The 17,371-nt window shown below is 39.6% G+C and overlaps 2 protein-coding genes across 2 annotated transcripts; one reads left to right on the forward strand and one right to left on the reverse strand.

Annotated features, from left to right (window-relative positions):
* The first annotated feature begins 822 nt into the window (after positions 1–822).
* On the forward strand, positions 823–11,570 carry LOC117302311. Its single transcript, XM_033786204.1, has 11 exons — positions 823–1,155; positions 1,899–2,087; positions 2,834–3,018; positions 4,232–4,437; positions 5,027–5,123; positions 5,734–5,865; positions 6,376–6,573; positions 7,157–7,247; positions 8,029–8,152; positions 8,876–9,068; positions 9,232–11,570. The coding sequence occupies exons 1-11, from the start codon at positions 836–838 to the stop codon at positions 9,387–9,389; spliced, it is 1,893 nt and encodes a 630-aa protein (XP_033642095.1). The 5' UTR covers positions 823–835; the 3' UTR covers positions 9,390–11,570.
* Positions 11,571–11,595: 25 nt separating this feature from the next.
* On the reverse strand, positions 11,596–17,317 carry LOC117302312 (protein phosphatase 1 regulatory subunit 7-like). The gene is made up of 7 exons (XM_033786205.1): positions 17,152–17,317; positions 15,851–15,962; positions 14,611–14,832; positions 13,688–13,830; positions 13,491–13,536; positions 12,125–12,276; positions 11,596–11,858 (listed from the first exon to the last, which is right to left on the reverse strand). The coding sequence occupies exons 1-7, from the start codon at positions 17,163–17,165 to the stop codon at positions 11,756–11,758; spliced, it is 792 nt and encodes a 263-aa protein (XP_033642096.1). The 5' UTR covers positions 17,166–17,317; the 3' UTR covers positions 11,596–11,755.
* Positions 17,318–17,371: the final 54 nt, after the last annotated feature.

Genomic DNA, 17,371 nt, shown 5'->3' on the forward strand with positions numbered 1-17,371 from the left:
AATGAAAACTTTGTTGTGTTTTTTTTTCTTGGCGCACGATGACTTTAAAGATATTTAAGACGATGTGTATATTTTGCAGAGAGCAACTAAAGGGTGAAAATTTGGTATGGGCGATATTTATATCACAAATTTCAAAAGTTATTGCACTTGTAAAAACGTTTTTCAAAATCTTTAAGAAATAAATGTTTTAGTTATTGTTAGAGTGCAGCACCAGCGGCTTAGCCATATGGGCGTGCCCCTCCCACTTAAAGCACCCCACCCCCTCCCCCTGCCCCCACCCGCTCCAATGAATGTACGTAACTAGCTGGGCCCAATTTAAAGCCTGTAAGCACAAAAAAACGTGCTAAGCACAGAATAGTATTGCTTAACAGAAAGGGGTTACCAGCCAAAATTACATTAAGTTTACATTGCTGTGACTGGTGCCCCAGTAATGTTTTCCTTTGGAGGCAACTTCTCAAGCAGATGATTTTTCTTCACAGCTTTTGACCCACGTACGCCGCTGCCCCTGTTTATAAACCATGGAGGAAGAAAACTGGAGGTCGTTGGTTCAAATCCCGCTCTAGAAAATGTCTTGTTTAACTCAATCATTTAAAAGTTAACACAGTCACTCAGTTTCCCCACGTGGTTTAACTTGAGGTTTTAAATCAAACTAGAGGCCAACCGCTTTTGTCGCGGGCCGGGCGCGCATGACCTGCAAACACCATTCTAAACAATGGACTTGGTAAAGTCTAGTCATACCTTCCAAAACACCCGGAAGTAAGTTCACAAAGTTCAAAGGACGTTGTCCCCACAACACTTGCTAAAATCGGAGTATGTTATGGTTTAAACCATAACCATGGCATTTTTATTGAGTTCAGTCAAGAAACAAGGGCTTTTTATTGTGATTTTATCACTCTTATGCAGCCTTTCACTTTCGACTTTCACTGTTCACGAATTAAAGTCTCGTTTTTGGCCCATTTCTGACCCAAACACTTTTGGCATTGCTTCAAAAAGTTTCGGAACGACGGCCAGTGCTAAATTGGAAAAGAGCGCAGGTAAAACATCGGGCATTTTTACAACAGAAGACGGTCGTCCAGTCGTCGTATTTGACGATGTTTTAGACTATAGGTTGCTTGTGGCTTGGGAGCAATATATCCACCTTGGCGGAATTTGGAGGTAAACAACTTTTATTTCTCTTTTGCTTTAATTTAATTCAAATAAATATTTGCAATTTCATTCAACAACTGATTCACTCACTTCAGTGATTGGAGTGAAAAGAAAGTTTCTGACCCTGATATGTTGGAGGTCATGCAGGTCTGCTCCAGACTAGTTAGCCCCACTTGTGTGGCCAAGGATAGCTGAAGGATTCCTTGACCACACAAGTGGGGCTACAGACTAGGTAGTACAGTAGGCCTAGTGGTGTGTTTTGGCTTGGACAGGCTTGGTTGGAGGGGGATATCCGGCTATGTTTGAAGAGCTCGGTTCGAATTAAGAGCTCGGGTCCGGTCTTCGAATCAACTCTCGCCAGAGCCTTTACTTGGAACTGTAACTAGCCAACAATGGGGGACTTTTGGGACGCTTTGAGCATGCTTGTGGTGGAAGCTAGTTGCGATGATCGTAACCCTCCATCCTCCCCTCCTATTGTCGAGAGGATGGAGGGTTACGATCATCACAACTACGTGGCAGCAGACTAACCCGGTAAATCTCCATTGCCTACGTTGTTCTGAGCATGCACAACACAAATAACCAAGCTGGTAAGTCTGCTGCCACCTAGCATCCCAGAGGCTCCCATTCACCATGGCATTAACGTAAACCGCATTGATTGAGACGCCAATTGAAGAACTTATTGTTATAATTATTATATAAACGTGTGTTGAGACGTTTTGTTAAAATGTTTTCTTGATATGTTTCAATTTCAGATTTCAGAATGGATATTCTGAGAACAGCGGTATTTCCTGGACAGCAACCTTCGATGCCGGGGTGTTCAAAAACTCGGAAACTGGCAGACGTATTTTAAGCCTTGTGAAAAGTTTACCTAAGCATCATGGGAAGGGTAGTGGTGATGGGGAGTACAAACCGTACAAAGTTGTCTGTAACATCCTCAGAAGGTAATTATAAGGTCAAATTTTTTACAAGTTTCATTTTACATAACGGCTGAATACAAATTAGGAGGTATGGGTGGTGGAAGTGGGACCTGGGGACTGATGTAGTCTTGGGCCAAACGCCCTTCACATTTTGCTTTTAGCAGATATGGACCAATTCTTACTACAGCACTATATATTTGTTCATCTCTTTGTCATAAGTCGGTTGGTCAGGTCATAGAGCAAGGACATGGTCAGGTCATTTTGTTGGTCAGGTCAGTAGGTCTGTCAGGTCATTATTTTGATCGGGCAGTAGTAGGTCTGGCAAATCAGTCAGTTGGTCAAGTTGGTTGGTCAGGTCAGTCAGAGTTCAGGTCAGTCAGAGTTCAGGTCAGTCAGGTGGTCAGATCAGTAGGATGGTCAGGTCAGTAGGCAGGCCTGATACTTTGATCGTGGAGGGTGACAAAGGTGATTAAGAAATTTCCTCATAGGGTGCCCTTTTCCAAGAAGAAAATGCCTTGGTGCTCCTACCCTTTATTTACAAAAGTAGCATACAGGCCTGCAGTAGGTCTGTCAGCTGGTCAGGTCAGTCAGCTGGTCAGGTCAGTAGGTTGGTCAGGTCAGGCGGTCAGGTCAGGTCAGTCAGAGGTCAGGTCAGTCAGCTGGTCAGGACAATCAGCTGGTCAGGTCAGTCAGAGGTCAGGTCAGTCAGAGGTCAGGTCAGTCAGAGCAGTAACATAGACTGAGTTACCTTTGGTTTGATTTCTTGGTAGGGGTGATGTGATTAAAGTTCATCGAGATGCTGATAAGGCAGAGGGCGAGTTTACTGCCATTCTTTACTTGAACCAGCTGTGGCGTCAAAACGACTACGGAGATTTATTACTTTACGAGGATAGAGACATCTTTTCAACTGTGTCTCCAAAGTTCAACAGAGTTATCATATGGGACAGCTCAATAGGTACAATGCTTACTTTGTTTTATTTTTGAAAAACTTATCAAAAGTTGCGGCAAACCCTAATGTTAAAAGCTGCTTTTACAATAGCACATGGCCCAATTTCATAGAGCTACTAAAAAAAGAGTAGCTTAGCATAACAAAATTGTGTTTACCTGGATGAGATTAACAGCTAAGCATATGTACAATTTGTGACTGGTATCCTGCTCATTTCTGCTTAGCAGAAAATTATTAAGAAATATTCTCTGCTTAAGCAGTTCTATGAAATTTGGCCCTGGTTGGACTCTGTTGCACTGACCTCCATTGCACTGGAACGTCCTACCCGGGCTACTCTCTCACTAGCAAACTTCCCAGGAATTTTTTTTGTGGCTGTCCTTTTTACCCTTGAATTACTGACCCTGGTAAACTCCTTGGATGTAGTCATGTTTTTTAAGATGATCTTTACGTAAAGGGAACTCGGCAAATTCCCACAAGGAGATATACCGGTAAACGCCAAGCTGGCAATTCACAAATCTCTCATAGAGATATTGGTTTAAAGCCATTGGACCCTTTCGGTACAGAAAAAAAAAAAAAGTTCACAGATTTACAAATAACTTACAGGGTTTACAGAAGGTAGTGGTGAAATACTTCTCTTGAAATATTATTCCATTAAATGCTTTACTTTTTGAGAAAAAAAGTAAAACAATATCAATTCTCGTTAACGAGAATTACAGATTTATTTTAAACACATGTCATGACACGGCGAAACGCGCAGAAACAAGGGTTGGTTTTCCCGTTATTTTCTCCCGACTCCGATGACCGATAAAGCCCAAATTTTCACAGGTTTGTTATTTGATATAGAAGTTGTGATACACGAAGTGTGGGCCTTGGACAATACTGTTTACCGAAAGTGTCCAATGGCTTTAACGACTACATTATATGATGATTATGAATTGCACGAATCAAGAATTTGTGAATCATAAATCTCTTTTGAGGGAGTGTTGGCTCTGAAAAGAGCTGGTTTGGTCTTTACAATTCAAACAGTGTACTCTACTCGTCTTCAGAAGAAAGGACCCTGGAGAAGAGCAGAGTATACTGTTCGAAGCGTCGAGACCAAACTGCTTTTTTTTTTCAGAGCCAACACTCCCTCACAAGAGATGCAATACATGGTTGAACCCTCAAGCTATTTATTTAAAAGTTAATTCTTATGAGTGTTTGAAACTTTGTTTTTCTTCCACAGAGTATCTGACCAGACCACCCAGCATGGGTTTCAAACAGTCGCAGCTATTCCTGATGGTTCACTTCACTCGAAATCAAACCAAAGTGGAGGAGGCAGAGCAGACTCGACGGCAACTTTTAGCTCATCATGAAAAAGCAGCTCAAGAAGTCTTCCCTAGCATGGTTGGAGCGGTGCCTGTAATGGATGTAGGAAAATACGTGACACAGGTATGAACCAATGTTTGAAGTTTGTGGTGATATTAACAAATTAATATTAGTGTGTATTTTAAAATTTTATTTTATTTAAAAAACAATTATGAGATATCGCCTAACATAACCTGAGTTGATTTCACCAGACTCTTCTTAACTTATTAATCTTAGGACTTAGGAGGAGTCCCAGCCCTGCACTGTAGCATGCAAACCTTAAGTTTAATCCCAAGTTAGGACGAGTCGAGATAGGATTAATCTTAGTGTTTTGTGAAATCCGCTGCAGGCCTCGAACTTTGCTCTGGGAGCTAGGGGCAATTTTCTAAGGGCACCACAGCAAAAGCGGAGGGCACCATGGCAATTGCTGTGGGTGCCGTGGGTTATTTCAATTGGTGATTTGGCCTGTCGACCCTTATCAAATGTCACCAGGGACACGTTGCCACTTACTTCTGGGGCTGAAACAGGGTTACCCTCTTCCTAGTCCGTAAGGATGTACATTGTACGCATATGTTTAATGCATTGATGAAGTTGGTAAACAACAATTTCATAAAGTTTATTTTGTATCATTCATGTAGTTATTTTCACTTGATCAAACTTGTTTTCTCTGCAGAAATACACATCGGCAAATGGAAAGAAGATCTACGTGTTCGATGATCTGTTTTCCAAGGAAGATCTGGATAAACTAAGAACCTTCACCGTCGACCACGGTTAGTTGAATTCCTTCCTTTAATTTCCCAAATCTTTAAAAGGGTGACTTTGCAAGTATACATCCTCATATAGATTTAGACTTTATTCTTAACTGTGTATCTATTAGCCTTAATAGCTAAGCAAAGTGTGATGTCACAAAACAAGTCACTATGACATTGATAATATCAACAACTCATCTTTAAGTCACTGGACATCTTTGGTAATTTTCAAAGACCAGTTTTCTCACTTTGTTGGTGTATTCCAACATGTGCATAAGATAAACAAATCTGTCAACATTTTGGCTCAGTTGGTCATCAAAGTTGCAAGAACATAATGAAAGAAAAAACACCCTTGTTGTACAAATTTGTGTGCTTTCAGGTGTCTAATCAAAGGCGTCAGGCTTGAAGTCTTTTAGTATTTGAATGAGAAACGTTACTTCAGAGGGAGTCGTTTCTCACAATGTGTTATGCTATCAACAACTCTCCATTGCTTGTTACCAAGTAAGGTTTCATGCTAACAGTTGTTATGAGTAACTACCAATAGTGTCTACTGCCTATAAGAGGAATTCAAGCCCAACATTTTGGATATTCTGTGCGGTGCATTTATTGTTGCCCTTTTGTTTTATTGTAGGAAATTATTTCTTCGATGACAGTATCGACGCAGACAGTGACAATGTCCAGTGGATTGCTGCTTTTAGTATTGATAACTTCACCCAAACTACAGTATGGAATATCACAAGACAAGTTGCCAAATATGTCTCAGGTAAAAAAAAATGCCACAATTTTAACTTACATCATTGCTTTGAAAGACACTGGACACTAGTGGCATGGGAGACCTCCATGCTATTGGTAATGGGCCATATTTTTGACCGCGTGAGGGCGCTCTCAATCACTTCCGGGGGTATATTCATTCATACCCAAAACAGTTTTTAAAGATAGGAACACATTATAACCACAGACATCTAATCCATCACAGACAATAAGACTTTTAAAGGAGCCGTTATAATCCACCTCTAAAGCAAATTGAAACTACGGCGTAACAAAAGTGACAGAACGCCTATTAATTTGTGCAGGGCGAATCGCGTGTACCCCCGGAAGTGATCAAAATACTATTTATAGCGCCCTCGCGCGGTCAAAAATAAGGGGCATTGTCAAAGACCAGTCTTCTCACTTGATGTATCTCAACATAAGCATAAAATATTCTGCTTATATTAAGCAGCTCTATGAAAGTCGGCCCTGACCAACTAGAAATATTTTCCCCTCATCACCACAGGGACGGATGAATGGTTCCCGTATGATGTCGCATGTAACGTGATCCGATCGTTCGACTACACAAGAATCCACGAAGATTGTGAGGTACAAGAAGACGAGTGGACGTTCCTTATCTATCTCAACCCAAACTGGACGGGAGACTTGTACGGTGAAACGGTGTTCAAAGAAAGTAAACTTGAGGACGCTGAAAATATAGCGAGTATGTTTTAAAATCGGTAATGTTCTGACCCAATTCACCAGGGCTCAATTTCACTGAAATTTTTCCCTTGCGATGACCATTCTTTGCTTACAGGGAAAACGCTGAGTTTCTGTGCCAGCTGTGTAAGCGAAGAATGCCAAGTAATGTGGAGTACGCATGCGCACAAGCAAGAAATCACTGCTAACCTATGAACTAGGCTTGGCTTAAGCGCCGAATTCTGCTTCCATTAAGCCAATTCTTGCTGATGGTAAACAGGGAGCCATGAAATTTAACTCGACTGTCATCAAACTATAAGTGTTGGTTGCAGCATTTCCAGAGTCAGCATCCCTGTGTATTACGGTCTAATGATTAACCACATGCCAGCACATGCCATGTCCCTGGTAGAACCTCCAATGAGTCCCAGCAAAAGGAGACGGTCTTTGTATTCCGATTTGGTGTATGTCTCCCCCCCCCCCCATTGTATCTTCGTTGTGTTCTAGGAGTCTTATGCATTTTCAGGGGAAGTATGTGTTGGAGGAACATCGGTTATGGTATATCTGATAAATTTTTCTTCTATTAATTGTGTTTTTTGGTTTCTCTGAAGGTGTCCTTCCTCGTTATGGTAGAGTTGCTCTGTTTCAGGGTATCATTCCGCACTCTGCAAGACCACCAAGTACTATGTTCACCGAGGCAAGGTAACTCTATCACAATATTTTAGACACCCTGATTGTATGTCACAAGCTGTAAACAGCGCCCTCATGAGACGGGGGGTCAAAGGAAGACCTATCATTAGACTGGGCCCCTGTCTTTATCCGCAAGGATAAAGACAGGTCCCAGCTTCTCAGATCCAGTGATTCCATTGGATACATTGATATTGGATAAACGTGCACCCAGTATGGCTAAACAGTACACTGCTCTCAAGTCCGCAATAGAATTTGACTGCGTATCTCTATGTGAAATTAATGAGGTCAAAGGTTAAACCACACGCCAGTTTTTGATGCCGGTCTCGCGTTATTCACATCAGAAGTGTGACGTCAGATGTTCAGGCTAACCTATCATTGGCTCAGAGTTGTGCATGGCTTGTACGCATGGCTTGTATGAGGCCTTGTGTGTCTGGCGTCTAACATTTAAATATATTTGTAAAAAATAATAATACAAACATTTTAAAAAGTGCTTCATCCATTTTGTCTCAGAGGTTGAAAAGGAAAGTAGTCTGGTACCCTTCTCATAACTTGATAATTAACAGTATTAGTGCCATTGTGTAGGGAATCTGACAAAATGGCCACACAATGATAAAATTGTTTTCTTGGAGATTCCACACAGACGTGGAAACATTGTTATCACCAAGGATTATGAGCAAGTTTTGATAAAAATTAATTTAGATATAAAAGTAAATTAAGTTTTTAGATGCAAAAAAATGACTTTAATTCAAATCCAGAATACTTCATTTGATTGGTTTATTTTTCCTGGTTTTAGACTGAGTTTTGCCGTCAAGCTTTCTGTGAATCCAGTTGTAGCGAGACTCAAAATGTGGAAGCAGGAATTTACACATGAGGAGTACATGCATCAGTCGACCCTAGCGCTTCTCAAGTATTACAATGTGAGTGAAATCGTGGGATGTGTATACTACATAAGAACCCATTTTTATTTGTCTATGCTCTGATTATTACCTTGTTCCTCCTGTCAGGGTGTTTGAGCGCGAGACCAGGCTTTCTGCTTGTTCTTATCCTTAAACTGTGGCTGTGCCGAGATGTAGAACAAAGAGCTACTCTAGTAGCTTTTTCCCTCGTACTGCATCTCTTTGGAACTCCTTGCCTGGTGCATGTTTCCCTTCATCCTATGATCTTCCATCTTTTAAGAGGAATGTCAATTCCTACCTTCAGCTCCAGTGACTTTCTGCATGTCTATGTTTTCTTCCTTGTAGCCCTTAACCTAGAGTGGCTTTTAGCTTTGTTTTGGGCGACTTGCATAAAAAAAAAAAAAAATTAAAAAAAACTTCTCCTAGATGCCGTTAAAGAGCAGAATGTAGTATAAACAGGGACAGGAATTCCGTGGAACCTATGCTCTGATTATTATCTTGAAGAAGAAAAAACTGACTCTGTAATTGTTTTTGTTTTTTCTGGGACATTTTTCAACCAAAGGATCCAAATCTAGAAGGTTACTACAAGAAACTTCTCCTCGAAGCCGTTAAAGAACAGAATGAGGTGGAGTATATACAGAGCAACGGGATTCCTAAGAACCCATGCTCTGATTATTATCTTGAAGAAGAAAAAACTTGCTCTCTAATTGGTTTTCTTTTTCTGGGAACTTTTTTCAACCAAAGGATCCGAATCTAGAAGGTTACTACAAGAAACTTCTCCTCGAAGCCGTTAAAGAACAGAATGAGGTGGAGTATATACAGAGACAGGAATTCCTGAAAGGTTTTCAAGAAGGGAGTTGGGCTAAAGCGGATTATGATCATGATGAAGAGGACGAAGAAGAATTTGAGTTTGAAGAAAATCGCCCCTTTGACATTGGTAAGAAAAAAAGAAAAGAATTGGGACTCATGTTCAAGATATGAATTTGAACCCACTCTCTGCTGATCCGAAAACGAGTTTGAATTTGATGCTCTTAACCGCTCAGCCACTACACTAGTAAAATGTATAAAATTCAAGGATATTTCTGTCTTTTCCGTTCTAGAGTTTCAAGAGATCAACCGCAGAAGGAAGTATATTTTTTCTCTCTTCAAGAAGTTTGGTGATGATGCAGAAGCCTTGACGACTCACTACATGCAATTTGTCCAAGACAATCAAGTTATGAAGAAGATGTACGTTAAGGAAATGGAACAACTCATTTGAGAAACAGGCCTGTACTTCTTTTAGATTTTTCTTTCACTTAGGGATTCTCAAATTTGTTCTCAAGTCCCCTCAAGGGTTCCTTTACACACATAGATTTATATATAAGAACTAGAGGGCGCACTGGTCTATAAACGCAGCCCGGCATGCGCGCATGCGGCCATTTTGTAAGTTGACAAAACAGCATCGCATAGCGTGTTCTTACGGGGCCTGGTGTGCAGCCGTTCTGTTATAAACACAATTACTCCAAAGTGTACTTCATATTCAACACGCTTACAAAATGGCGCTCGTGTCTCCTTGCGGTCCCGTCGCGTTTGTGCAAGCAGCATCACCAGTGCGCCCTCCTCTATGTTTACAGAGCACTAACTTTATTTTATAGTTTTGTCACAACGAAAGCTAGACTAACCCAAGTAAAGATGACAGATGTTCACTTTTGAATGATTTGGTGCTGGATATGGGGGCGTGGTGATAACCATCCCCCCGCCCCACCCCACCCTCTCTTTTGTGTTTTCATCGTGGGTTTCATGTTAGAATTTCCTTGAAGTTTAGGGGAGACTTCTGTACAGTTGGTAAATAGTTTGGTGGTAGGTTTGGGGGGGGGGTACCCTCTGCTGCTACCATCGGATATGGTATAGAGTGCGTTCGTTTAGCTTCCCTGGGTCACCCCGGTCTGCCAAGGTGCGTTCGAAAAGCTTCGACAGGGCTCAGCCGGGTCAGCCCCCAGCGCCCTGCTTGTGGAGTGGGTCACTTAGGGGTGACCTGAGGAGCATGCCGTCACCACGAGAGGGCGAGTGTGATCGTTCGTTTAGCTCTTGTCTGGGGCTCAGCTGATTGAGCACCGCAGGGAAGCTAAACAAACGCACCCATTGTTTAAATTACAGTGAATCCTCTGCAAAAAAACGTCCACAATATAAGTCAAAACTTACAAAAACACATGTGCTAAAATCATGAAAAAGATTATTTTATTTTTTTACAAAAACTCTATTTCCATATAATGACAAAATATACAACTTGTCATTGGTTGAAAGATTTGTTTGCAAAACCTATTTTCTACAGTCTGATAAAAATAATTTGGTTTTATCTATCCACTTCTTCAAGAAAATTTACAAGGAAAACTAAATTTAGTTTGCTGCAAAAAAATGAAGGTTTGTACAATATTTACACATAAATTTTACTTTTTGGGGCTGAATTATTGTTTTCAAAGCTAAAAAAAAAGCATTGGAAAAGTATAAGTTACTTGGTGATTTGCTGGTGTTTTTTGAAGGGCTTTTATTTTACTTTACGTCACTGTGTCAATTCTTTTCATTTAACTTTGAGTACAACTTATCACTGAAATATTTTATTTTAATAATAAAAAAACACTTTCAATGTTGCGTGGCCAAAATTTGGCCAAAAGAAATGTTACAAACAATTTTAGTTTATCTGGATGAATCTTGAAAGATGATCATGTTCAAAATGGAAGGAAAATAACAACAATTTGCTTATATGCTGCAGACAGAACACAAACAAAAATGTAATGGACAGAGATAATGTTTGTAAGGATCCTGAAAATAATTTTTTGTTTTTCAGTTCAACTACTAGTCTATGAAAATGGTCTAAATTCTAGGGGGTAAAATTTGCCAAAAAGTTGACCTAGCGACTGAAACTTGAAAAGTACTTCTATTTGTTATTGATTCCACTAACTGTAGAGGCAATACTAAGTACTCATATGGATTTTGAGTAAGCTATTGTGTAAATTGTTCACACATTTCCATTTTTCTAAAAAAGGTGTCTAAACTGTATATATTTATATAGTACATGTATATTTTTGTGTGATGGGTTTTTCTCAATAAAAAAAGGAGAATATACAGTATCTAAATGTAAATTTTTTTTTTATAATGGCCACTCTGTGAAAAGACTTCTATCAGACTAACTGGATTTCCTGTGACCCAAAAATGCTGTAAGAACCAATCAATGGGAAATGTGTAGATGAATAATACGTTTGTGTCTTTCTGTATACTCTCGGGTCTAAGTATATGTGATCGAACATAGAAAAATATCTATATCACGTGAAAGAGAATTATGCATTCTTGTGATTTATTTATTTGCAAGGCAATTAATAATGCAGGCCTGTTACTTCTCAGAGGCAACAAAGGCGATTGTCATTGCCTTGGTGCCCTTCAAATGCGCCCGTTTCTCACAATGTTTTATACCATCAACCTCTCCCCATTACTCATTACCAAGTAAGGTTTTGTGCTAATAATTATTTTGAGTATTTACCAATAGTGTCCACTGCCTTTAATGCAGCAATGAGTGCTACACAGGCTAAAGAAGGAACAGTGTTTATTTACTTGGACTGTGACAGGCTGAAATTGGTTAATCGCTATTTTCTATGATATCACACAACCAGCTTTAGTAAGGTCTCCATCAATGTCAGAGGTCAAACGAGGGATTCCGTCCAACTCTCGCAAATCCGGCAGAATCTGGAACACTCTGAAAGACAAAAAAAACTTAAGAAATTCAAATCTAGACAAAATCTTAAGCTGCTTAAGCATACAAAGTAGCTAAGCATGAATCAATTGTGCTTATCAGCATAAGGTAGCCAGCAACATATCAGGTAGTGAACCACAAAGGAAACTCGTTAAATTTTAATTAAATTTTGAAATTATTAAAGTTTAACCCAGTCAGTTTCCCTTTTGTTTATTACTTTTAAAATAGCTTGATGAAATTTGCAATTCAATGACAAGATCATTCTGTACCTTTGTCTGTAGTGTTCCGTGAAGCACACAGGATTACGCCTGAGATCCATGGTGACTAGGCCACTGTTCTGCAGACTCTGCAGACCATCCAGAGTCTTGATGGAATTATCACTTAGATTAAGTATCTTCAGATTTTGACACTTTGGAAGTTTCTGTTGAAAAAAAAATACAAAATTTAATCACGGGTGATATTTGAGAAAAATGAAAAACCCTGAGAATTTGATAATAATATCCTAATGGTTAGGGAGATTAAGCTTCCAAAACAAATAGGAAGTTTTATATAACACCCAAGCAGATTCTTGCCATTTGATTGGAGGATTGTCCGTCACGTGATAGCAAATAAAAGTACCATTGCACGCTGAGTCACTCACCGTGCTTTTTCGTTCCATCCGAAAAGTACCATTGCATGCTGGCAGCTTGCAATGGTACTTTTCGGATGGAACGAAAAAGCTGAGTAAAAACATCACTGCGTGCGCGTGTCTTTGGTAACGCAGCAGGTGTTACTGCAAGAAGGCATAGTAAAACTACTAGCATTCGGCTTCTACAGTTGACATTGTTTGTTTTGAAAGTTGTATCTTTCAATCAAAATGACAAAGATCTACTTGGATGTTATATAAAACAAATAATGAATGTTTTTTATTCGTGCAATGGTGCGAATATGTTCATTCGTTGAAAGCTGGAATGTTCCATTCAACTCGGCTCCGCCTCGTTGAATAGCACATTCCATCTTTCAACTCATGAACATATTCGCACCATTGCACTCATAAACATTCATTATGTGTATACTATTTCAGAGGTTTATAGACTACGGTGTCATGGCCGAGTGGTTAAGACTATTGAACTCAAGTTTTGGTGGTTAAGTCATCAGAGTGTGGGTTCGAATCCCGGTCGTGACACTAGTGTCCTTGAGCAAGATACTTTACTATAATTGCTTCTCATCACACAGGGGTATACATGGGTAACTGCGAGGGTAGAGGTTGATATTGTGTATGAAAAGGCCTTTGGAGCGCCACGACAGCTCGGGGCTGTTCACTCCCCAGGGAGCTGAGTAAGATTAAATAATGTAAAGTGCATTGGACAGTTATTGTGAAATGCGCTTTACTTCACCACTAACAGAAGTCTACAGGTTTTCATCAGAACAAGTACTTTGTTTCTGTAATGGCACAAGTCCCCTCTTTTGATGACAAATTTGATGACCAAGGCAGGTTAATGAAAAAATCCTTACATTAAAACAAAATCCTAGCAAATTCAATACCAAGACCTGATAAACAAGAGTTTGGGTAGTCCTCAAGAAAATTGACAAAATGTTTTCGACACAAAAGTACTTTTATCTGTAAGAACAATAATTGAGTTGTAAAATGTTTACCTTGAAAGATTTTAAATAATTGTTGTTCAGGTTGAGAAGGCTGCATCTGAAATTTAAAAACAAACAAAAATTGTAAAATTCCAATCCACACGGGTAACCTATATTTGCTAAGCAAAAGTTGTTAAAGCTAAGCACGTTTATGTGCTTACAGGCTTTATGAAATTGGGCCCTGCATTAGAGAATAATTTTGTTCTTACGCTGGGAATGACACTTTGCTGAGGTCTTCGATGTCGTCATTGATGAGTTGGATGGTCTTGGCTCTGATGAGTCTCTTTAAAATACGAAGGAAATTCTCCATTTGGTATCTGTCTGCTAGCTCTTGATATGAAAGGTTGACAGCCTTGGGGGAGGAAGGAAAAGAAAAGGGAAAACTTTCAAACATATGTTATAAAGCAAGGTTTGCGGTAACACCTTGGAAGTGTCGTGGCCGAGCGGTTAAGAGCACCGAATTCAAACTCTGGTGTTTCTGATCAGCAGAGTGTGGGTTTGAATCCCCAGTCGTGACACTTGTGTTTTTGAAAAGAGAAGGGTTTCGCCCGGTGTTCCTGGCTGTGGCTGCTGTATGCGCCGTAGCACCTTGTAAACCCTTATAAGGTGCTAAATAATTGGGTCTCTTTTTGTACATTTATATACTCGGCGCCTTGAGTACCTTGTTTGGTAGATATGCGCGCTATATATCACTTCGATATTATTATTATTAATATTATTATCTCTAAATGAGTTGGGGTGGTTCTGAAAAGAACTGTTGGTTTCAACCCTTGATGTCTTCCTCTTGGAATGTTTAGCTTAGCAGCTTGAAGAATAATGGCTTGAAGAATAATGGATGTAATATTAAAGTCTTATATAGCGCACGTATCTACCAACAAGGTACTCAAGATGTTTAGTATATACATTTCTACAGAAAGAGAGGTGATTGAAGTTATGAATTTTATGAGACCCACTTTATATGTAGCACCTTGTATGGGTTTACAAGGTGCTACGGGGCATTCAGCAGCAACAGCCAGGAACATCGGGGCGAACCCCTTCCCTTTTCGATAAGTGCACTGGGTTCTTTCACGTGCATTACACAACACACAGGACCAACCAACCAAATTTGGGGAATAACTTTAAACAGACTTACTTGGCAATTCTCCCAGTTCTCCATCTTCTTTTCATATTCCTTCTTCTCCTGGCCTTTCTTGCCGTGATTGAGTTTGTCTCCGTGTTCGTCCTGGATCGTATGAAAGATCTTATCCTTGACCTTTGGAGCTCGTCTGACCCTTGGGTTGTGTAAACCATCCCCTGTAATCTCATTGCTGCGGAGCTCATGCCAGACTGTGTAGCGGTAACGGTTGCTCGGAAGCTTTGTTTGAGGAAAACAAAAATGTTAAAAAACATCCTTAGACTTCTTCTTTTTTCAATAAAGAAGTTTGCCTTTAAATTTTCTCAACACAACACTTACACATTATTTGGGGATTAAGTCACATTTAAAGGCAGTGGACACTATTGGTAATTACTCAAAATAATAATTAGCATAAAACCTTACTTGGTAACGAGTAATGGGGATAGGTTGGTGGTATAAAACATTGTTAGAAACGGCTCCCTCTGAAGTGCCATAGTTTTTGAGAAAGAAGTAATTTTTTACGAATTTGATTTTGAGACCTGAGATTTAGAACTTGCGGTCTCGAAATCAACCATCTAAACGCACACAGCTTTGTGTGACACGGGTGTTTTTGTCTTTCATTATTATCTCGCAAGTTCGATGGCCGATTGAGCTCAAATTTTCACAGGTTTGTTATTTAATACATATGTTGAGATACATCAACTGTGAAGGCTAGTCTTTGACAATTACCAATAGTGTCCACTGCCTTTGACCAAAATTACCAACCCCAGAGTATGGCCCTGCATTACTAGAAGTAGCCCTGTATTATGTGTAATGCAACCTTTTTCTACGAATTTCAATCAACATTTTTAGAAATGACTGAAGATTGAAGCTCAAAGTCGATTTCCCAAACTTGTTTTAATCACAGTTTGAACTTTAAGGTCATGTGCTGTGGCACTTGTAACCAGTACATATTAATTATAAAGAGGGCCAAAAACACAGTCTGAAAATTGGGTCGAAATGATTGGTGAGGAACACTATAGGATTATCAACAATAGGTGTGAACTTATTTTTGGATAACTTTCCGTATGGCACCACCACTTTTTCACTCATTTTTACAAAAAGGGATTTCTCATTGAAGGCAAATTAGATACTATATTATTTTATATTGAATGAAAAAGTTGTGGCGCCATACAGAAACATTTCCTTATTTTTCTTTAGTGAAAATAAAACACAAAGTCTTTCAGAATTTAGAGGGGGAGGGGTGGGTCATAATTACCTTGGGTAGTTTAACTGGTTGCTGAGTTGGATCTCTGTGTGTGCTGATAGTGATGATAGGTATGGTACCAGTGATTGCAATGTTAGCAACGCTGCTACTGTTTACCGATGTCCTATTATTAATGCATGATAGAAACATAAGTAATACGTTTATTAAACAATTATCAATAATTATGAGGAAAACTAAGAACAACAAAAATGAGGGGAAATGTCCTAATCTGACCGCCACTTTATCAGAGTGGGTTTGCTTAGGCATAGCCAAGAAGCAAACCCACTCTGCTAATGGCACATGTGACCCTGAACAAGGCATTTAACCATAATTTCTTCACTTAACCCAGGTGTATTATGGGAATCTGAGAGGGCTGATGAGACATATTCTTAAGCTTGAGCTGTGAAGAGGTTGTCTTTTTTGGAATATTTATCATCTATAATTGAAGATCATTTCAAACTAGACATGCTATAGCAAAAAACAAAAATGTATTTCTAAGACTATGATCTGCGCGACAAATTATGCAATGTTTCGTTTCCTACTTAATTCATTAATCTAATGAGGAAGTTGGGAGAAGTGGTGAGGGGTCCTACTAAAAGCCGACAACTCGCCGACAACGCCGACAACAAGTCCAGAGCGCCGACAACTCGCCGCCAACAAGTTTTAATTACCTCGAAAATTGCCAATATACCATAGATGTATTAGAACTATATGTGTCCTGTAATATAAACATAAATTTAATGGAAAAAAATTCACGAAAAGTGTGAATTTTTAACCAGAAAAAAAACTGAACGTTCACGGAAAACGGTCGGACGCCATCTTGGCTTAAAATCGTGTTCGGACCAGTCCATTATGATGCGGGTGAGTCAGACTTAGCAATAGAGGGCGGGCGTCATGCACTGTGCACACTGCAGTGAAGGTCTTCACATGAAGCCCGCTCTCTGTTGTTGCAAGTGCTAAATCTACCCGTATCATAATGGTCTGGTCCAAACACGGTTTTTAAGCCAAGATGGCGTCCGACCGCTTTTCGTGCAAGTGAAGTTTTTTTCTGGTTAAAAATTCACACTTTTTGTGAAGTTTTTCCATTAACTTTATGTTTATATTACAGAACACATATAGTTCTAATACATCTATGGTTTATTGGCCATTTTTGAGGTAATTAAAACTTGTTGGCGGCGAGTTGTCGGCGCTCTGGACTTGTTGTCGGCGTTGTCGGCGAGTTGTCGGCTTTTAGTAGGACCGGTGCTGAGTGTTTACTAACTCCAGCACTATCCGCTGGGAAAAAAAGTAATACAACGAAGTTTTGTTTTTACCCTTCTTCACTCATTTTTGCTGCAATTGATCGTCAGACTTCTGAAGAGAACGAAGAGATTAGTTCACAAAGGTTCCACCCCAAATCTCAATGATTCAGCTTCTATCAATCATAGTCAAATTCACATTTTAAGTTAAAAACCCATGACAAAGTCAGAAACAAGTGCCTATCACTTATCCATGCAAATTAGCCAATACGTCATCATCGTCATGACAAATGAA

The sequence above is a fragment of the Asterias rubens genome, chromosome 18 (genome assembly GCF_902459465.1).
Source record: "Asterias rubens chromosome 18, eAstRub1.3, whole genome shotgun sequence".
NCBI classification, from domain to species: domain Eukaryota; kingdom Metazoa; phylum Echinodermata; class Asteroidea; order Forcipulatida; family Asteriidae; genus Asterias; species Asterias rubens.

Excerpts from the sequence above, each read along its gene's own strand:
- LOC117302312 (XM_033786205.1), bottom strand. Across the intron at positions 13,831-14,610 it reads AGAACTGGGAGAATTGCCAA|GCTGTCAACCTTTCATATCA; the intron begins GTAAGTCTGTTT and ends TCCTCCCCCAAG. Across the intron at positions 12,277-13,490 it reads ATTATTTAAAATCTTTCAAG|AAACTTCCAAAGTGTCAAAA; the intron begins GTAAACATTTTA and ends TTTTTTCAACAG.
- LOC117302311 (XM_033786204.1), top strand. The coding sequence starts at position 836 with ATGGCATTTTTATTGAGTTCAGTCAAGAAACAAGGGCTTTTTATTGTG. Across the intron at positions 4,438-5,026 it reads TAGGAAAATACGTGACACAG|AAATACACATCGGCAAATGG; the intron begins GTATGAACCAAT and ends TTTTCTCTGCAG. Across the intron at positions 8,153-8,875 it reads CGCTTCTCAAGTATTACAAT|GATCCGAATCTAGAAGGTTA; the intron begins GTGAGTGAAATC and ends TTTCAACCAAAG.